The 20,698-nt window shown below is 45.8% G+C and overlaps 1 protein-coding gene and 1 long non-coding RNA gene across 10 annotated transcripts; one reads left to right on the plus strand and one right to left on the minus strand.

Moving 5' to 3' along the window:
- Positions 1–531: 531 nt before the first annotated feature.
- On the minus strand, positions 532–7,973 carry LOC143684468 (uncharacterized). Of its 2 annotated transcripts, none has more exons than XR_013176044.1 (4): positions 7,623–7,973; positions 5,386–5,470; positions 4,017–4,664; positions 532–731 (listed from the first exon to the last, which is right to left on the minus strand). It is a non-coding gene; the product is annotated as an uncharacterized LOC143684468 (long non-coding RNA). The 2 variants fall into 2 exon arrangements; XR_013176043.1 differs by having other exon boundaries at positions 533–686.
- A 94-nt stretch (positions 7,974–8,067) lies between these two features.
- Positions 8,068–20,078, plus strand: BRD2 (bromodomain containing 2). 8 transcript variants are annotated; one of them, XM_077161453.1, is made up of 13 exons: positions 8,068–8,535; positions 11,087–12,424; positions 13,952–14,255; positions 14,875–15,012; positions 15,564–15,702; positions 15,782–15,996; positions 16,085–16,459; positions 16,981–17,109; positions 17,319–17,564; positions 17,671–17,936; positions 18,585–18,889; positions 19,120–19,242; positions 19,328–20,078. In XM_077161453.1, the coding sequence occupies exons 2-13, from the start codon at positions 12,396–12,398 to the stop codon at positions 19,462–19,464; spliced, it is 2,406 nt and encodes an 801-aa protein (XP_077017568.1). In that variant the 5' UTR covers positions 8,068–8,535; positions 11,087–12,395; the 3' UTR covers positions 19,465–20,078. The 8 variants fall into 8 exon arrangements, with proteins under 8 accessions (XP_077017568.1, XP_077017569.1, XP_077017570.1 ...); XM_077161454.1 differs by lacking the exon at positions 8,068–8,535 and adding an exon at positions 10,404–10,530; XM_077161455.1 differs by lacking the exon at positions 8,068–8,535 and adding an exon at positions 10,591–10,683.
- The last annotated feature ends 620 nt before the right edge of the window (positions 20,079–20,698 follow it).

Raw genomic sequence — 20,698 nt, forward strand, 5'->3', positions numbered from 1 at the left:
AATTTGGGGAAGTGGTAATATTGGGCAGGAGAGAAGCAAGGCAAGCAGTTCTGCATCCCAGTAATTTACTGCCTACTTTGGTCGTTGGGCATAAATACCTATGAAAATAATACATAGCACCTGTAAATCCACTAGACCACGGCTTTCTAACACTCAACTCTCCCATCCCTTTCTAGCGCTGCCCCATTTTTTTCCCTCTGGAGCCTAATTTCTTGGAAAAGTCGTGGGCAGCTATGTCCATATTTCAACACTTGCCTTTATTCCTTAGCGCTCAACAATGAATTTGTTCAACAATATCTTCGTGTTGCTAAATCAAATGGACCCTTGCAGTCACTGCAACAATCGACACTGTTGGTCATGCTTTCCCTCCCAAAGCAGTATTTTTTTGTATCTTTAACAACACTCTTTCCTAGTTTTCCCTCCCACTTCTCTGGTGTCTCCTTCTCAGTCTCTTTCATGGACTCTTTTCTTCCAGCACCACTTTTAATACTGGTGGTCTCTGAAATCTCATCCTCAATCCTTTCTTTTCTTATATTATATACTTGCCTTGAATGGTTATGTTTGCTTCTTCTTCAGTTATCATCTATTTGCTGACATCTCCCAAATTTACTTCCAGCTCAGATCTTGCTTTGTGCTCCACAATATCCATATACCCAACTGCCTTCTAGCCTTTCCTCTTGGACGTCCTGCAACAGCAGTTCCCATACTGTATTCTCCACAACATTGTGTTACTTAAGAAATTTTTAAAAAAAGTAAATTTAATGGTAGCAATTTTTTTATTTTTAAAGTTATTTCAACATAGATATAATAAAACATTAAACATTTATAGAATTATTTTTATTCTGCAATGATGTATTATATTGTTGCAACTATTTTTTTTAATTTTATTTTCAGTTGCAATAGAAACCAATTCTGGCTAATATAAAAAAGGGGGCAGAGAGGAGGGTGTTGGAAGGAGACTGTGCTAGATCATGGAATCAAAAGAAGAGTTGAATAAGCTAACTACAGGGGCCCAGGCAGCAGAGGCTGAGTTGCCATTAATGTGTTTCATCTTCAAAGCCCTCCAGCCTCTCTATCTTTCCTTTCAAGTTCCACATTGCTGGAAAAGACAACCTGACCAGCTTGGCTTGTAATAGGTATGTGCCTATAGATCAGTTGTGGTCAGGTACAATATCATTTTTAGGTACTAGAGCTATTCTCAGAAAAAGGATCATCAGGAACCAACCAACTACCTCAATACAGTTATCTTCAACATATGGCACCCCGGACAAGTGCATGAGGTTGCCTGAGGGCATAAATATGGGGTCAGATCTGTGCACTAAGGCTCAGATAGCATTTCCCAGCTAATCACCTGGGTGATATCTGTCACCTTCTTGATGCTCTTGGATCTGACCTGTGACTTTACACAAATTCAAAAATAGATATTGTGATATGATTCAATGTTGATTTATTAATTAAAAGTGGACTTATGACTAAAAGAAGTTTGAAAAAAATGTTTCATTTTGCAATGAAAAATTTCAGAGATACACAAAAGAGAATGTACCCCATGTTCCCTGAGGAGTTTCAACAACTTTCAACATTGTAACAGTCTTTCTTGTTTCATCTTGTCCCTGGCTCTACACGAGTTTGTTTTTTTTTTTTTTGCTAGGGTATTTTAGAGCAAATTTGATCATTTTATTTCATCCATAAATACTTCTAAGGGTATCTATAACAGATAATACCCTTTATTTTTTTTTCACCTCTATCTAAAATATTTCTTTAAAAAACAAACAAATTTATCAAAATATTTTTAATACATCTACTTGATGGTCACATAGGTTTAACATAATTATAATACCATCATCATAACCAACAAAATTAAGAACTGCTTAAGTTTATTCAACCCAATCTATGTTCATTTCCCTCCCCCAATTGTCTCAAAAACGTCTAAGAGAAGGAAATTTAAAATGAAAAACAGCATCTTATGGTTTTCAAACTGTGCCATCACTAAAAAAATAAAAGGGTAGGTGAGTCTTCTATTTGACATTGTTTCATAAATCCCTGTTGGTAATTCAAGGGTGAATACTTATTAAGGGTTCATAGACAAATAAATTTTGAAAATGCCACCCCAAATGCATCTCCATCTCAAGATTTACAAATTTAAATTCATCACCTTCCCTTTCTAGCAGGTTCTGTATTTAATTCCAATAAATAATCCGTCTATGCAATCACCTGAGTGACATCAGAGGGAGTTATCCTTCACAATTACATCTTCCACAAACCTTCCCATCTAATTATTTACCAAGTCCTGGCAATTCTACCTCTTTAATATCTCTTAAATCTGTTCCCCTTTTACTTTTCAATCCCACTAGTCCAGGCTTTCGATGACTTGTTTGCTTTTTCCTGGATTACTACAACTACCTTATTAATGGTCCATGTTTTGATCTTATTCTTAATTTCCGCAGTGCTGTCAGAAGCATCTTTATATTATTCATATTTGATCATATTATACTTTTCATTAAATATTTCTATGAGTCTCTGTCATCTGCTTTCCTTGGCGTGACCCTTAATGATCTGGACCCTACTTATCTATTTCAGTGTGTCCTTGGAGATGAAATCTTACCTCCCCCAGGAAGCCTTGGAACCTAGAGTCCAGATTATGTCTGCCATTACTATCACTTTCATTGTTATTATTCTCTACTGTTTTTCTGTCTGCTTCACAGTTTTTTTTACCTCCTTAAGAAACTGTGTTCTGTTCTTTTTTTATTTTACCAGCATCCATTAAGAAGACCTACCCACTAGTGCTTGATCACTGAATGAATGAATGGGCTGCCAGTCATTAGGGATGTTGAAGCTCAAACTGAAGAACCTTCAAGTATTAGATGTGATGGACTCACCCCTTCTAACACAGTATTTTAATAAATCTTACCAAGCATATCGATGGATGATTTTATCAATACTTCCACCACCACTGACTTCCCTGTACACCCCTACTCTTCCCATTCCATTCTAAATTCTTCCTAAGCTCCTTACCAATCCCTACTTTCTTCTTACTCCCTGCCACCTCCTACTTCAGAGAGCAAACCCAGCTATCTGGCTTCCATATTTACCTTTATTCCCAGCTCAGTGTATTTCTTTATATCCACAATCATTCTTCCCTTTTAGCTACATTATGATGATGTATTTATCCTCACAACTATCCTACAAGGTAGGATTTATTATCACAGTTCCATAAACAAGAAAAACTAAACAGTGATTCAAAGGAGTTCATTCATTTATTTATTTAACAAGTATTTAATGACTACTCTCCATGTGCCAAGTGGTATGCTGGACATTAGATACCTGCCAACATCAAACTTATGGTCTACTGAAAATAAAGAATCATTAAACTAGTAAACATACAAATCTATAAAAAAATTTGTAAAAGGTACTATAAAAGACTTGAGATTCCTAAGAGAGACTAACTGGAATAGGGAAACTAATGATATTGAGATGAGATCTTCAGGGTGAGTAGGAGTTAGCCAGGCAGAGAGTGGGAAGAACAGTGTTCCATCAGAGGAACAGCATGCTTAAGGCCCTGGAGGCAGGCAAGGGGATGGTGCCTAATTTGTGAGAGGGAGAGAAGAGCAGAAGAAGTCTGAAGCAGGCTGAAGCAAAACCACGTGGGACCTTCTGGGCAACAGTGAGAAGTCTGGATTCTTTTCTAAGTACAATTAGTTCTGATGCTGCAACTACTTTACTTCTCATCTCATGTGTGCATCTTTGCTAAGGTACCTCCAGTCTTTCCAAAGCCAATCCACAGTGCATGCTGCTGCCAAATTAATCTTCCTAAAAAGGTAGCTCTCACTTCCACTCTCAAAATACTTAAATAGCTCCTTTCTTTCTACTGTATTCAAACTGAATTACTTGGCCTGGATTTTCAAGTTCTTCATACTCTGGATTCTATTCTAAAACTATGAAAGCTGCTTTCCAATATCAGTAATGACCCCTAATTATCAAAAGTCCTCCCCCACCCCTTCTTTTTCATTCTCTCATACCTCTTTCAAGGATCTCACTTCCTCCTTCAATCAGAACAGGTGTTCTTTGAACAGGGGTTCTTAACCTGCAGTCTACAAACCATAGAATTCAGCAGTCCATGAACTGGGATGGAATAAAAAAAAGTCATCTTTATTTTCAATAAAGTTTAATTGAAAATTAACTTTTCCCTCAATTATGAAGGCAGAAAATAAATCTCAGTAGTATTAGCAGTACCTGTGATATTGATACTGTCACCAACAGAAATCAACATCAATATTTTGATATCATTATATTTGCTACAGACATCTCAAAATATTTCTAATTTAAAACTATGAGAATTATAAGATCTGCCAATATATCATGCTAGTGAATGAATTAATAAAGAAACACATGTATGGTACTAATAAAATATAATACTAGATTGTCACAAAATCCTTTAAATATTTAACAATTGTTTCAAATTTTATTTTATGCATTTGCGAACATTATTCTGAAACAAGGTCCATAAACGTCACCAAATTGCCAAAGAAGTCCATAGCACACCAAAGCTTAAGAAATGTGGTTTTAGTCATTCATTCAACATGAAGTCCTCACTGGAACCTTCTCTTGTTCCAGCTTCCTCTGCTTCTCCTTTTTGTTTGATGCTCTTCCATTCCTATTCTTGCTCCCTGCATGAAGATTTAATCCAAAAATCAATCCTTGACCCTCAAAAAATTGTTTTATACTTCCTCCCTTATGATTCTCACCTAACTTCATGGCTAGCTCAGATATCACCTCACAAGATTACTCCATAATTTACCCCTCCTAGTTGTTTTTCTTTAACGTCAATCCTAGATCTTAAACTTCCTACTGGTCCTAGAAACCTGGATAACATATGATCCAGAGGTGTGTTATATCAATACATGTAAAGCACTTGACACATTTTAAGTACTCAATAAATTTTAGTTATCATCAGTTTTGTCTCCTTCTACCTCCTGATGTCTTCATTTGACAATTATTAACAAGTACAATGCTATCCACTGGGGACAGAAGATAAGAATGCCTATCTAGTGACATAATTCTGATCAAGTCATTGCTCAACAATTTTCAGTGGCTCCCCTATTGGGTTCAAACCTATCAGCACTAAACACTCACCATAATATGGCCTCCACAAATAAACTTATTTCCAGTCTTCCCTTCCTTTGTTCTACTTCTTGCAGTTTACATTCTGGTCAGATTGGACTGCAGTGCTCTCTGTGAAAATGACCTGCCCTATTCTGCTTCTCTTTCCTCACACTATTCCCAGTGTCTCAAATGTATACCTAACAGCAGTGATTTTTTTGATCACTATGACTGCTTCCCTAATACAATGCATGGTGCCCCTAATCACACGTGGTTATACAATCTTACCTAAGTCACATACTTGGTTAAGCATCAACTCTCTTCAACAAACATTTTGTGAGCATTTTGTATTGGCCAGGTACTGTGCCAGGAGCTGGGGATATTAAAAAGAAAGAAAGAAAAATACAACATGGTTCTGCTTTCAAGATCAAAGTCTAATAGGAGAGAGAAACATGTAATCACACCAATGCCATTCATTGTGAAAGGTGCAATCATAAGAGGTAGGTTCAATTTGGGAGCAAGAGAAGACTTTTCAAAGTTGATGGCTATATGGGCTTAGATGGAATGGGGAAAAGCCTGTTTCATACAGACAGAATAGTATGTGTAAAACACAAAGGCATGAAACAAAATGGTAGCTGGGGAACAGTTTAATATGGCTGTAGTATAGGGCCCAAAAGGAAGTGGCTAGACTTGAGAGCCTGGAGAGGTAGGGAGACCTTTCTGGCAAGCACAGGAATTTGGACTTTATCACAAAGCCAATGAGGAATTAATATAGGGGTTGAATAGAAGCATATGGCCAAAGATGTATTTTGGAAAGCTCACTCCTGTCAGTACTGTAGCAGAGGCAAAGTCTAGGCCAGCACTGTCCAATAGAACTTTCTGCAATGTAGTAATCCTGTAAGTTGTGCTGTTCAGCATGACAGCTACTAGCCATATATGTTAAGAACTTGAAATGCGGCTAATGCAACTGAGGAACTGATTTTAAAATTCACTTAATTTAAACATATGTAGCGACATGTGACTAGTAGCTACCTTACTGGATGGTACAACTTTTAAAGACTGAGAAATCAGGAGGCTGTTGGTAAAGTTCAAGTGATAGGACTAGGAAAAAAGTGTGGTTCAATGGATATTTAAGAGGCAAAACAATAAGAGTCTGGTAGGTAAAGCTTCAAAAAAAAGGGAATCAAGAATGGGCTCCCAGATTCCAAGGAAAAGGGAATCAAGAATGGGCTTTAAGATTCCAAGCTTTGTGACTGAATAGTTGCCATTAGCCAAATAATTTAGGAGAAGGAGGTCTAAGTTGCAAACAGAATGTTTCAATTTTGAACATGTTTAAGTGTCTGAGGGCTATTCAAGTGGGAATATTTAGTAGCAAGTGTAGCTCAGGACAGTTGTCTGAACTAAAAGAAAACAAAACAAAACAAAAAAAACAATATGAGAGGCTTTGAGCCATTGAGTGAGCTTACTCAGAAAGATGAATAGAATTAGAAGCAGACTGAGGCAAAATTCTGGCAAGCATCAACACATAGGGAGAGGCTAAGGAAGAAGAATCCGCAAAGTAGGGAATGGGGGAGTGGGAACAGTTAGAGAAGTAGAAAAAGAAAGAGATGAGGCTGGTCGAGAGTATAAACAATTTCTGGAAGGAGAGCAGGATCAAATGTCAAAGTGATTCAGAGAGGTCAAATAAGGTGAGAAGTGAAAAGTGCTTCCTGACTGCCAATTAAGAGGTTCCTGGTGACATGTGCCAGAACAGTTTCAGTGGCGGGAGCCTGATAGAGTGAGTTTAAGAGAACGGATACAGGCAAAGGAAGGGACAGCAAATTTAGATGGTAATTTCAGGACTTCGCTGTTCAGGGGAGTTGAGAGATAAATAAGAATCCACAAAAGGATACTATTTTGACAGCAGAGTTGTTTCTTCTCTTTCTTTGGTTGGGAAGCCAGCAGAAGAGAGAAGTTAAAAATAGAACAGGGCAGAGAGTGGAGCGTAGTCTCAGGTAATAGAGGCTGAACAGGTCAAATGAAAAGGGATCGCCTTAACTGAATGGCGAATCTCCAGTGAAATAATTAAGGGATACAGACATGGCCCGTTTTATAGATGTAAGATGGGAAGCCTTCAATTCTCCCCCAAGTTGGCTTTCTATCCCAAGAGGTGATGTGTGGGTGGCGAATAGGGGTTGGAGTGAAAACTTGAATCATACTCTGAGGTACAAAGAAGTTATTGGTTAAGAATAAGTAAAAAGGTTGCCCTAGGTGGCAACTGATTACCAGAACATTTTATATTACCAATCCCTACATTCTGATGGGGTTAAAGACTAAGATAGTAGAGAGCACAGTCTAGGCAAAATTCGAAGAGTTTTATCTTAAATGGTCGACCACGAGATCAGTGGAGAAAGAAAAGTGGTCAGAAGGCTGGTAGGTTTCTAGAAGGGATTGACAGATCTCAACGAGTTTAGTCTAGGACAGAAGTTCAACGGAAATGAGATTATAAGTCCACTTAAGACAAAGAAGGCGAATAAACCGCCCACCTCTACCGTCTGCACAGCCCCAACTCCGAAAAGGCAGGCACATCGAGGGTGAAAAACTTCCTCTGCCATCGTCGAGTACACAGTACACCAGAGGAAAGGCCCTCCTACCCTGTAAATCCCTCACATCTAACCGAGGCCCCATAATTCTTCACTAACAACAGCTCCGGGGCGCACGTTCCCGCAGGACTCTACCCAGACGTCCCAAGCTACGCCTTACACCTGGGAAGAGAAATCAAACCAGGCAGCCCGGGACTCACACCCGGAGGCCGCGGGCAGTGGGGGAGGTGCCGCTGAGGCGGGAGATCGGCAGGCGGCACCGACTTCCGCCCCACCCACTGCACCGGCTCGGATCCTCACCGCGACATCTGCAAGTGCGACCCGGGCGCCTGCGCACTACCGCCCACCCCGAGGCTCTCCTCTCCCCTCCCCCAATCGGTCACAACCCTGCGCCTGCGCTGTGTCTGTTCCCGTTCTGCGGCAGCCATGCTGAACCCGTACCGAGAGGCAAGTGGGGGGGACAAGGTCGCCGACAGCAAGATAGGAAGCTGGATATAGGGAGAAGCAGCGGTCTTAGAGTGCTCAGGGTCTCGGGAGATAGGCGTGGTCCTTACGGCCCCTTGGCCCCTTGAACTACCCCCAAGAACCTCCGAAAACTGGCCCCCGTTTGGGGGTGGGGGGGCAAAGGGAGCGGCTGGCACATGACCTCCCTCAGCCAATCTGGGTGTTGCTGACGTGGCCGCGCGGCCCCGCGGCTTCCCCACCCCCAGCTCGGCTGGGAAGGGAGGGGCTGGGGGCCACGCCCCTCCCCCAACACCGCTTCAGTTTCAGGGGGGGTGACACCCCGGATTACGTCCTCCCCCCGCATCAAGACGAGGGGAACAGTGGAGACCACCTGGAAGGCTCCAGGATCCAGGTGAGAAGGGGCCTTTCGGGGGTGGGGGTGATTATACTGTCAGTCATTTAACTTTTAACTGCTTAACCAATGGTGAGGAGTTCGGGAGGGGGATTCTTGGGGTTCAAAGAAGATTCTTGGGGGTGGGAAGATTTGTCCCTACAACACTTTACAACCAATGGGATCGTGAAGGGGTGCGAGCGGACAGGGCCTCTTTGGTGGGGGAGGGGAGTGGCCAACCTCCTGCCTCCGTATCCATAGGAGGGCAAAGGGGCGTGGGTGTGGTATGTTCCCCCCATTCCATTCGTTCCCTGGGGGCACAGGAGCCTGGAGCTAGGTGAGAAGGGATCCTTTTGGGGAACGGAGGGAGGGATGACTTAGGCTGAAGAGTAGGAATGGTGACTGTAGCTCCTACTTTTGGATGTAAATTCTTCGAGTTGGCAACTAGGATTGTGAACTGAGATTGTTCCCAGGCGCCCACTCACTTTCTCTCCAGAGACTGGAAAGAGCATTTTTGTGCTCCTATTGTATCGGGGGTAGAAAGCTAGCAGTCAGCACATGACATCTTGGAGGTTACACTTCGAGTCCTTTAGCGAATTTGTGTGTATTCACGTGTACTCGGCCTCAGCGGCCTTCTGCAGAAACCTTGGTTGCCCCCGTGCGGGGTCTTAGTAAAACCTATGCTGCCGCAGGCTAGAAAGAGCCTACAGGATAAAAGTTTGCTGTGGCCTTGGGAACAGAAACCAGGCCCTAGATGGGTGCTAGGAGGGGGGTGGTAAGCAGGGCCAGGCCTGGAGGGCGTGAAGCCCAGAACTTGGAATGATTTCACAGCTCCCAAGGTTTCGGGTTTCTCCGAGGTGGCCTCTTCTATTGCCTCCGTCAGTCCCTCCCCCATTCCTGAACAGTCTTCTCCTTGTGTACTGCGGGGGAGGGAACGGAAAGGAGGGGAGAGTTACTTTTCCAAATTACTTAGTAGCTGTAGCCTCCCCGTGACTCATGTGGGGGAGGGGAAGATTGGCAGGGGTCTGGGAGCAGTGATTTTCCGAAATGCGGAGAGAGAGGCGAGAGTAATGTCTGGCTGCCCTTTCCTTTTCTAAAGGCTCAGTATTTGCTCGACCTCATAAGTTTTTCCTTCCTGGCCGGCCCCTCGATGGGCCTCCGACCTGACCTGCAAGGCAAATTTGGGAGGTTGGGCCACTAGGAGGAAGGGAGGGGAGAGGCCCCTGCAAAGTTGCTGTGTCATTCCCCTCCCTGCTGCAGTCCGCCGGGCGGGGCCACGGATACTTTTGGAGCCGGGGCCCCGATCTGTGCCGGGTAGGGGAATGGGGGAGGGGTCTCCGCTTTCCCGTTGCACACTTCCCCCTGTTGGATATGCTTGGATCAGGTAGTCAAAAAGACGGGAGATTGGCGGCCATGTTATACGCAGTATTTGATGTTAGGGCTCAAGGGCTATTTGCGAAGAAGGGGATGGGTTGGAGCTCACGAAACTGGGCCCTCTGCTGCAGTGAGGCGGGGGGAGGTTTTTTCACGTTCGTTCACGTACATTCATTTTCTTTGCCATACGTGCACACAAGTCTGTTTTCTTCCCTTTTAGCCTGGGAAGTGGGGATTTAGGGGGTGGGCGCTCGCCAGGTCTTCGTTGGGTGAAACGCGTGTCTCACTTGTAAAAGGACAGTGGATGTGGCAGGAAAACAACATATGACCTTGTCAGGCTCTGGATTTCTATTAATACGTAGTCTGTAGCCTAGCCAGATTACGGGGAAGACTGGAGGACCGGGAGAAATTGAGCTCCCAAAATGGCTCCTGCCCCTCCTTGGAGGCGGACAGCCCGGGGGGAGGGGAGAGGAGGAGGGGGAGGGCTAGTCTGAGCTACAGCCGCCGCCTCCTCGGCTCGCCCTCCTCCCAGGCGCTGACCGGTGGACGAGCCGCTCCGTGGGGAGGACTCCGGACCCTGGAGGGGGGATGGGGGAGGCTCTTCTGCCCCGGTGGCTGAGGGGCCCGGAGAAGGAAGTGCAGGTCTGCCCTGGGGGTGGGGGTGGGGGCGGGGGTAGGCGGAGAACGTGGGGAAAGGTCCGAACTCTACGGGAGGGGGAGGGTTCCCTGTTTGCCCCTCACGGAACTTGGTTTTTCCGCTCTGAGCCAGACACCGGAATGAGGTTTGGGGAGGAGGTAGGTTTCATTTTATGGAATAGATGGGTGCTTTTGGATATTTGGCTTCTACTTTAGGGCTACCGGGCTTGCGTCCACCCGGAAGGCTTTTGTGTTTATAATTTAAAATTTGTGTGGGAAGGGATTGGAGAGGTACTATGGGGTAAGTTTTTGGAACGTGTTCTAGGCTTGGTGGCCTTAAGTAGCCCTTGGGAGTCAGTTGATTCTGAGGGATATTTTACCTTTGTCTCTCGATTTTTGTTCTGAGGTTGGAAGGGGAGGATTTTAAGAGACTCTGGCACGGCTTTATTTTAGATTGTGGCGCACAGGAATGTTAGATCTCTTTTTCGGTACGTTCTGGGATATGAGCAGTTTGCTAGAGGAGCAGGCCGCGGCTTCTAAAATGGCGTCTTCCTTGTTTCAGATTCCTCGCTGCAGCGGCCACACTGCTGAGAACAACCCGTCGGGCTCCTGCAGCCACACCCTTGGCAGGCCGAAGCCGCCTACACCCACAAAGCCCCCTCCCATCGCCCTACCCAGCTGGCCAATGGAGGAGATACGAATGGTGCGGCCTGCTCGAGCTTGGCAGTCGCAGGCCGGTACGGGCTTGGACGCCTGGGAAGACATTGTAGGGAAAGGAGGCGGGTAGAGGGTGCTGGACGCTCTAGGGAGATGGCTCCTCCACTCCTTACAACCTCCCATTTTGCCTGGAGTCGCCGGATCACAGCGCAGCCAATTGGCTTAGAGATATGGCGGGTTGCCGCTTCCCTGTGGGTCTATGCGGCAGGCATTTGCCTGGTGACTGACGCCTTGGAAACGAAGTTTATGATGTCATCGCGTCAATCAACCAATAGAAAAAGCTCCCGCGGAGAAGTGTTCCTCCTCCTCCGACTTGACCTCTTCACGCGCGTGAGCGAGCGTGCGCGCGCGGAGGGGGTGGGGGAAATCTCGAGCACGGTGGCGCGCATGAGCGGCGAAGCTCCGCCTCCCCGCCTATATATAAAGGGCTGGCGCGGGGCTCCGCGGCGCCATTTCGCGCTGGAGTGGAGCAGCGTCTAGAACGAGCCGGAGGACTCGGCCTACCTATAGAGAGTCTACGAGTCGTCGGGGCCGCCATTACAATCCACGTCCATCCGCTTGAAAATGGCCTTCGGCTCGGCCTATGACCGGTCCCAGCGGACAGTACTGACCCCATAGAAGCCCCGAAGCTCCCCTTTCCGGGCCCCGCCCAGTCCTCGGAGTCTGTCCACCCCCTCTACTCCGCCCTCAAGAGGATTTCAAAGATGGAGGCGGCGACTCCCTAAGCCACTTTCCGTGCTCATCCGCCTCCATCCAACATCGAAACGGGACCACGTCTGTCCTAGGCGGTCCCGGCAGGAAGAGGGAATCCTTGCTGATCAACAGCGGGCTATATTGACGACGGTGGCTGGGATTGGGTGCCGTCCTTGGGTTGGAAGAGTCTGTGCCCCCTCTCGCCCGCCTCAACTGAGGCCGCCGCCATTTTCTTGTTGGCCTCCGCCTGTGGAGCGCGCTGAACTGCCGGGAGTAGTCCGAGGGCCCGCGGAGAAAACTGCTTTCTTTCCGGCCCGGAGGGGGGGTTGTCGCCTGAAAGGCCAAGGGCAGCGGCCCCCCCTGTCCTCACTTCCCGGGTTATGCTGGACCCGGCGGTGAGGGGAACCGAGGCCACCCGGACTTATCGCGGCTGAGGGCAGCGCCGGTTCCCCGCGATCAAGATGCTGCAAAACGTCACACCCCACAGCAAGTACGATCCGCGAGCCGCGGTGGGCCGGGGCGGCACGGGGATGCGGGGCTCCGGGTTCGGGGGGGAGTTAGGGAGTCGGCTCGGGCGCGCTCTTTCGCTGCACAACTGTTGGCTCTTGCAGGCTCGCGGGGCATTGAGCGACGGTTTTGGAACCGTGGCGGCCGCCCGGTTACTGCGTATGGGGGGAGTGCAGGTTGGCAGTTAGTACGTTACCCTTCCCCGCGGTGGTGTAGTGTTCACCGAGTCGGGCGAAGCTTATTTGGCGGCAGAATGTAATGGGGGTGGAGGATTTTGTTGGGGCAGCAGGACCCGCGGATGTGGTGTCAGGCGGCGGTTTGTTATGGACCTCTTTTAAGGGGCTCGGGGGCCACATTTAATGCTATAACGGGTTGTCATGGTGATGGAGCTTCAGGGACTAGCCGCGGGATTCCCAGTGTAGGGTAGGGTAGAGAGGGATTGCACTCAGCTGGTGAATTCGTGTGTATAATAGATAGGTCTTTAGCTGTCTCCTGCTTTTAGAGACTTTGCTGGTTGTGTGTGTTTATAGATGTATTTGTTGGTTGGGGTGATGTTTTCTTGATATCTGGGGAGAAGAGAGTGAAGCTAACATTCCTTTCTTTTCAGCTCTACGGAGGTAATAAACAATGAGAACTCAGTTTAGTGTCTTTAGTCCTAGGTCTTGGAAATATCTGGTCTGAGGAAGCATCAGAGGGAATGTAAACTTGAACCACTTTTGGTCTTTGGCCTCCAGTGTTAGAATGCTAAGTGGTGATGTTAGTGGGGGCGGAGGGGTAGTTGACCTTAATTTTTCAAGGGGCTTTATTTTTTGAGTCCCTTGTAGGAGGAGTCTGTTTGAATTTGGTGGGACTAGTCTCTGGGGGCTGGCAGTTGGGTTATTACAGGCTGTGAAGTCTGACAAATGCTCCCTTGTCTGAATTTGTATTTGAGTTGGAGTGGTTCTTTCGTTAGATTTTTGGTCTTTTTTTGTGCTGTGAAGTTCACTTGGAGCTGGTGGAAGATTCTGAGCTCTTGCCCAGATGGATTCTTAGGAGGCGCATCAGCAATTGATGAATTTTTCTCCCTATTTTATTTCTTTTCACTCTTTTCCCTCAGGCACAACCACCATGGCAACCACCAAGCCCCTAGTGAGGGGAGGAAGCTTGGAGCTTGAGTTGCTCAGCTCCACCCATTTTGCTGAGGGCCCATCCCCATAGAGCAGTAATAGTGTGCTGATGAGCTATGCCTGATCAGAAATCATTTTGAGGCTTTTTAATAGAAAAATTGGTTAGAGGACTCAGTAGGCTGTAGAAGATAGGACCTAGGTAGGTATACTAAAGAAGAGAAAAGGATGGGTGCACAGTAACAACAAAAATGTCCCAGATTTTTGGGATATAGTTTTTGCTGGAGAACCGCTTTCCATAAGCTTGACCAACTTTCACTAGCTTGGATTTATTGAGCACCTAGTTTACATCACATTAATTTTCTTTACAAGTTTACCACATTTAACTTTGTTTGCTTATTTCATAGGCTCCCTGGGGAAGGGAATGCAGGGATCCTGGGGCTGGGCCCAGAGGCAGCAGCACCGGGGAAAAGAATTCGAAAGCCTTCCCTGCTGTATGAAGGATTTGAGAGTCCCACAATGGCTTCAGTGCCGGCTTTGCAACTGACCCCTGCCAACCCTCCACCCCCTGAGGTGTCCAATCCCAAGAAGCCGGGACGGGTCACCAACCAGCTGCAATATCTGCACAAGGTGGTAATGAAGGCTCTGTGGAAACATCAGTTTGCATGGCCATTCCGGCAGCCTGTGGATGCTGTCAAACTGGGTCTGCCGGTAAGTAGATAGATTGAGGGAGGTGGGAGGTGGGAGGTGTGGAGATGAGCAAGAATGTGTGTGAGTGGGGGTGGGCTGGCTGCATAGTATAGGTGCTGCGGCCCCTAGGGAGTGCCTGTCACTTTTCTATAGGGCAAATAGCCACCAGATTGCTGGATCTTTTGATCCTTTGTGATTGATCCCACCACTTGCTGTCTTGGCATCTCTAATTTGTGCCCTCCACATGCCCTTCCTTAACTTTTGTGCCCTGGCTCCATTTTACAGATTCCCACCCCAGGTTGGGAGAGGACCACGGTGGCCAAAATTCTTAGCTTCTTCCTCTCCCTCTTGCAGCCCATGGATAGCCAGCCCCAGAGGTAATGTCACAGGATTGGGAATCCTTCTAGAAGTGGGTGGGAGGTGGGTGGTTAGAGAAAAGCAATAGGATCCTCCCTGTGGGTGTTCATTAAAGATTCCTATCCTATTTTCTTATAGTTCAGTTGGGGCCGCAGTTTTAGGGGGTCTTTGACCATATAGAGGGTGTGTGTGTGTGTGTGTGTGTGTGTTAGAGTCAGTTTTCCTAGGGAATAGGGATTTCCTTTTCAGGGGCTCTGATTCTAGTATTTCTTAATTTATTTAGGATTATCACAAAATTATAAAACAGCCTATGGACATGGGTACTATTAAGAGGCGACTTGAAAACAACTATTACTGGGCTGCCTCAGAGTGTATGCAGGATTTTAATACCATGTTCACCAACTGTTACATCTACAACAAGGTGAGTTTTTCTGTGCATTCATTTTCTAAATGGGGGTAGATAGGAGAAATAGTGTCTCTTTATTGCTAGATAGATATTTTATATGTCTTAACCAATTATATACTGTAGAAGGTGGTAAAGAGGGTCTAGAAAATAGGAGCTCTGAAAATGGTGCTAGAGCTCCAGAGTTAAAGGCTTAAGTAGAACATTTTCTACTTAAAAATTTTCTACTTAAAAATGTTCTACTTAAATGGTGAATCTGTTACCCAGAGAATACCTAAGAGACCTGAGTAGAGCAGGGTCTATTTTCCTTGACAGTCTTTATTCCCTTATTTCTAAATACGCTTTAAGAAACCCTTTGCTTTTTTCTTTCAATCCTGAGGGGCGGGTTTGGAGAAGGGATCTGGACATTAGTGGCCCAGTGTAGTTAGTATTCAGTATTGGATGACAGCAGTGTACAGGGTTTGGTAGTGGTGATCCCTGGGGCTGGAAATTCCTCTGAGAAGGATGTGTCCTTCCTTGGCTAGCATTTGATCATATTTATTGATTCTTTTTGTTTGGGTTTCTCATAGCCCACTGATGACATTGTCCTAATGGCACAGACGCTGGAAAAGATCTTCCTACAGAAAGTGGCATCAATGCCACAAGAGGAACAAGAACTAGTGGTGACCATCCCTAAGAACAGCCACAAGAAGGGGGCCAAATTGGCAGGTAGGGAAAATTGGAATATTGCTAATAGAGACCAAAAGAATGGAAAGGAGAACCAAACTAATTTTTTTTTTTTCCCTAGCACTCCAGGGTAGTATCACCAGTGCCCATCAGGTACCTGCTGTCTCTTCTGTGTCACACACAGCTTTATATACACCACCACCTGAGATACCTACCACTGTCCTCAACATTCCCCACCCATCGGTCATCTCCTCTCCCCTTCTCAAGTCTCTGCACTCCGCTGGACCCCCACTCCTTGCTGTCTCTGCAGCTCCCCCAGCCCAGCCCCTTGCCAAGGTATAGATCTGAATTTCTTTTGGGCAATGGGGAGGGAAAGGTGTTAAAAGTGACCTGGGGTAAAAGGCTGTCTTGTTTTCTTCTACAGAAAAAAGGGGTAAAGCGGAAAGCAGATACTACCACACCTACACCTACAGCCATCCTGGCTCCTAGTTCCCCAGCTAGCCCCCCTGGGAGTCTTGAACCTAAGGCAGCACGGCTTCCGCCTATGCGGAGAGAGAGTGGCCGCCCCATCAAACCCCCTCGAAAAGACTTACCTGACTCTCAGCAACAGCACCAGAGCTCCAAGAAAGGAAAGCTCTCAGAACAGTTAAAACATTGCAATGGCATTTTGAAGGAGTTGCTCTCTAAGAAGCATGCTGCCTATGCCTGGCCTTTCTATAAACCAGTGGATGCTTCTGCTCTGGGCTTGCATGACTACCATGACATCATTAAACACCCAATGGACCTCAGCACTGTCAAGGTACCCACTGCATGGGGCAGATGGGGATGCTCAGGCAGTGATTGGAGCCTGGGGATGAATAAAACTCATTTTATATGGGCACCTAGCAGTCTTTGACTCAGTATTTTTACTAAATAGTAATGGGGCAGGTTAAGTACTTAATGAGAATTTGTATTTCTTGGAGAATCTATACTTCTTGGCGTTTGAAAACACAGGGTTGGGTTTTCCTTGTTCTCAGAGCAATGCCACTGATGTGCATTTTTGTGCTACTTACTGGGAGTCTTGGGGTTAGAGGAATTAAGGTAGAATGTCTAGTCAGAGGCCACTCCCTTTCCCCTATCACTTAGAAATTTTGTTTTCTAGACATAGATATTTCTTCAACTACCCAAATTTCTTTGTCTACAAACTTGAACCCCAGGGCACAGATCCTTAAGATCACCCCCACTGTGTCCTCAAGAAGGGGCTCTTAATGGTGTCTGGGGTTGGCAGGGAAAAGTGAGTTTCCCTGCCTGTGCAGCTTCTGATGCTGCCTCCTTCTGCAGCGGAAGATGGAGAATCGTGATTACCGGGATGCACAAGAGTTTGCTGCTGATGTGCGGCTTATGTTCTCTAACTGCTATAAGTACAATCCCCCGGACCACGATGTCGTGGCCATGGCAAGAAAGCTACAGGTGAGTGAGTGTATAGGTTACAGTTCGAAGAATAATGGGTTTGGGGAAGAGGCATTTTTATCATCTTTATTATACAATCCCTCTCCCTCTTCCTTATAAAAATCTCCCAATCCGTATAGTTAATTGTAAATTAGAGCTATACTTCTGGATGGCTAGATCTAACAGGACACTGCCTACCAGCATCATTTTGAGATGGTCTCTTTTTCTAGGATGTATTTGAGTTCCGTTATGCCAAAATGCCAGATGAACCACTGGAACCAGGTCCTTTACCAGTTTCTACTGCCTTGCCCCCTGGCCTGTCCAAGTCATCTTCGGAGTCCTCCAGTGAGGAAAGTAGCAGTGAGAGCTCTTCTGAGGAAGAGGAAGAGGAAGATGAAGACGAGGAGGAAGAAGAGAGTGAAAGCTCCGATTCGGAGGAGGAAAGAGCTCATCGCTTGGCAGAACTACAGGAACAGGTATTTTACTGACTTAGAGGTTCATCTCCCTTTTTTTTTTTTCTTAGCTTTCTTATTATCTAACCATGTTTACTTTACCCACTCATCTGATTTTTTTCCTTTCTAGCTTCGGGCAGTACATGAACAGCTGGCTGCCCTGTCCCAAGCCCCAATATCCAAGCCCAAGCGAAAGAGAGAGAAAAAGGAGAAAAAGAAGAAAAGGAAGGCAGAGAAGCATCGAGGTCGAGCTGGGGTGGATGAAGATGAGAAGGGGCCCCGGGCACCCCGCCCACCTCAGCCCAAGAAATCTAAGAAAGGGAGTGGTAGCGGGAGTGGCAGTGCTGCTACATTAGGACCTTCTGGCTTTGGGCCTTCCAGTGGAAGTGGCACCAAGTAAGTTCTAATGGGTAGGGAACAGAGAAGAGCTTGACAAATTCTGTAATATTATCAGGAGGTACCATCTCTTCCAGCTCCTTGCAAAGTTTTTTCTCTGAACCAGGGATTGTTAAGCTTTTTTTCTGTAAATGGTTAGGTAACAAATAATAAAGGCTTTATAGTCCAGAGTCTGTCCTAGCTACTATACTCTGCCAACATAGAACAAAAGCAGCCATCGGGAATATGTAAACAAACGAGCATGGCTATGTTCCAATGAAACTATTTACAAGAACAAACAGGCTGTATTTATCCCCCGGGCTATAGTTTGCCTTACCTATTTTTTAAATCAATAAATCTAGACTGTTTTTACTTGTCTTTTATAGTGGGCTTGGTGATAGTTCAAGGAAAGGGGGGAAATGAGCCCATGCCAGTATCTAGTTCTCAAAGCACCAAATAAGTAATCATAAAGTACTTGTTATGTAAAAACTGATCTACTTCCCTGATAGAGGGTCCCAGTAGCCCACCTTTAACTCACCCATCTATCTTAATGGAAAACACAGAAGTTCCCCTTTAGCCAGGAAATCACTATTACTATATTAAACAGTGGGGTCTGTTGAGAGGGGGACCTGTTGCTTCCCCAATTGAAAATTTTCATTCTGCTCACAGACTTAGCAAAAAGGCCACAAAGACTGCTCCACCTGCCCTGCCTACAAACTATGATTCGGAGGAGGAGGAAGAAAGCAGGCCTATGAGTTACGATGAAAAACGGCAGTTGAGCCTGGATATCAACAAATTACCTGGGGAGAAGTTGGGCCGTGTTGTGCACATAATCCAAGCCAGAGAACCCTCTTTACGTGACTCAAACCCAGAAGAGATCGAGATTGATTTTGAAACGCTCAAGCCATCCACACTTAGAGAGCTTGAGCGCTATGTCCTTTCCTGCCTACGAAAGAAACCCCGAAAGCCCTACAGTAAGTGTAAATTTGTGAGATGGGATCCACAATTCACTTATCCTGTGATTGATTCTAAGTACATTTTAGAGAAGGTTGGGATGTGCTTAGGTGCTCATAGTTGTCAGCTAGAATCCTAGAAGGATTGATTACTTGCTAATGGTCAAAAAAGGAATTCAGCAACCTTAGGGATAATCAGACACGCTTATTGAATGTATTAATGAGTTCTGGTGACAACATTTCTTTTGTAGCCATTAAGAAACCTGTGGGAAAGACGAAGGAAGAACTGGCTTTGGAGAAGAAGCGGGAACTAGAAAAGCGGTTACAGGATGTTAGCGGGCAGCTCAATTCCACAAAAAAGCCCCCCAAAAAAGGTGAGTATCCTCTCAGGCCTCTGTATAAATTCACTAGACACCACTCTTGACTGTGACTTTCTTAACTTTCAACTTTGTTCTGTAGCGAGTGAGAAAACAGAGTCCTCGGCGGCACAGCAGGTAGCAGTGTCACGCCTCAGTGCTTCCAGCTCCAGCTCGGATTCCAGCTCCTCTTCCTCATCTTCCTCTTCTTCAGACACCAGTGATTCAGACTCAGGCTAAAGGGGCCAGGCCAGATGGGGCAGGAGGCTCCGCAGGAACGGAACCCTAGATCGCCCTGCCCCCACCCCTTCCCCCTTTGCTGTGATATTTCCTCATCTCACTCCCCCTCCCCACTTTAGAAGAGCTGGCTCTGCAGGGGGGAGGGATGCAGGGACAATTAACGGAGGAGGGACATATGGACAAAACAAGATTTTGAGTTCCCATCCCCATTGGGAGTGGCCTCTTGGGCTTAGAGCCCCCCATTCAGAGTGATTGGGTGGGGCAGGGGTACAGGGTGGAAGTGGGCAAAAGCCCTGATATGGGAGCACCTGAGACCATAGCTGCCCTGTTAACTTGTAAGGGCCCTGTTTTGAGGTTGTTTGTTCTAATTTATTTTAAGCTAGGTAAGGCTGGGGGGGTGATAGGGCTGTGGTCCCCTCATGCCTTCATGGGGTGGGAAAAAGGGGGGCGCTCCTTTTTTATGTTGACTTTTTTTTTTTTTCTACTGTTTTCCCCTTTTCCTTCTCCATTTGGGGTTCCTGGGGGTTTCAGTCATCTCCCCATTTGGTCCCCTGGACTGTCATCTTTTTGTTGTCTGTTGATTCTAACTTGTAAATAAAGAAAATATTATTCAAGTTTTGAGTTAACAATGCTCTTAACAACATTGGTTGCTGTGTTGCTTCTATCTAAATCAAGATGAGGAAAAGAAACAGCCATATTACAGTTTGTGTCTTGTTATTCAACAAATACCAATAGACTTTCTATGGTGAAAAAGCAAATGTATCTGCCTCTTGTAAAAAAGTCTTCTTAAAATAATCTCGAAGTTATGATTTGTACTGGTTTAGATGAAAAATCAGAACAATGAAAATGGCACATTTTCATTATCAAGGATTTATAACTCATGAGGTAGGCTCTTTTTCTCTGTGGTGCTAGAATTGTGAATTATGTCTTGACTAGAGAATAACCAGCCAAGAGCCAACACTTCCAGCTTTGGATATCTTGAAAAGGCAATTGTGCTTACTTCATTTGTTACATTTTCCTCTTGCAGTGCAAAGTTGGAGCTCTGCTTGGTTTATTAATGAAACATCAGTTCTGTGTATTCCAGCAATTCCTTCTAAATTCATAACTACAAAGAAGCTGTCATTTCCATAAGTCTTGGCCCGTCTTCCCCAAGAAAAGTGTTATAGCTCAGGAAGCTAGGGAGTAGGGGCTTAATTTGGGGCTTAAAAGGATTGCAAAAAGTGAAATGTTGATA

This window comes from Tamandua tetradactyla, chromosome 5, assembly GCF_023851605.1.
Source record: "Tamandua tetradactyla isolate mTamTet1 chromosome 5, mTamTet1.pri, whole genome shotgun sequence".
Lineage (NCBI taxonomy): Eukaryota > Metazoa > Chordata > Mammalia > Pilosa > Myrmecophagidae > Tamandua > Tamandua tetradactyla.

Excerpts from the sequence above, each read along its gene's own strand:
- BRD2 (XM_077161453.1), top strand. The coding sequence starts at position 12,396 with ATGCTGCAAAACGTCACACCCCACAGCAA. Across the intron at positions 14,256-14,874 it reads CTGTCAAACTGGGTCTGCCG|GATTATCACAAAATTATAAA; the intron begins GTAAGTAGATAG and ends TAATTTATTTAG. Across the intron at positions 15,997-16,084 it reads CAGCCCAGCCCCTTGCCAAG|AAAAAAGGGGTAAAGCGGAA; the intron begins GTATAGATCTGA and ends TTTCTTCTACAG.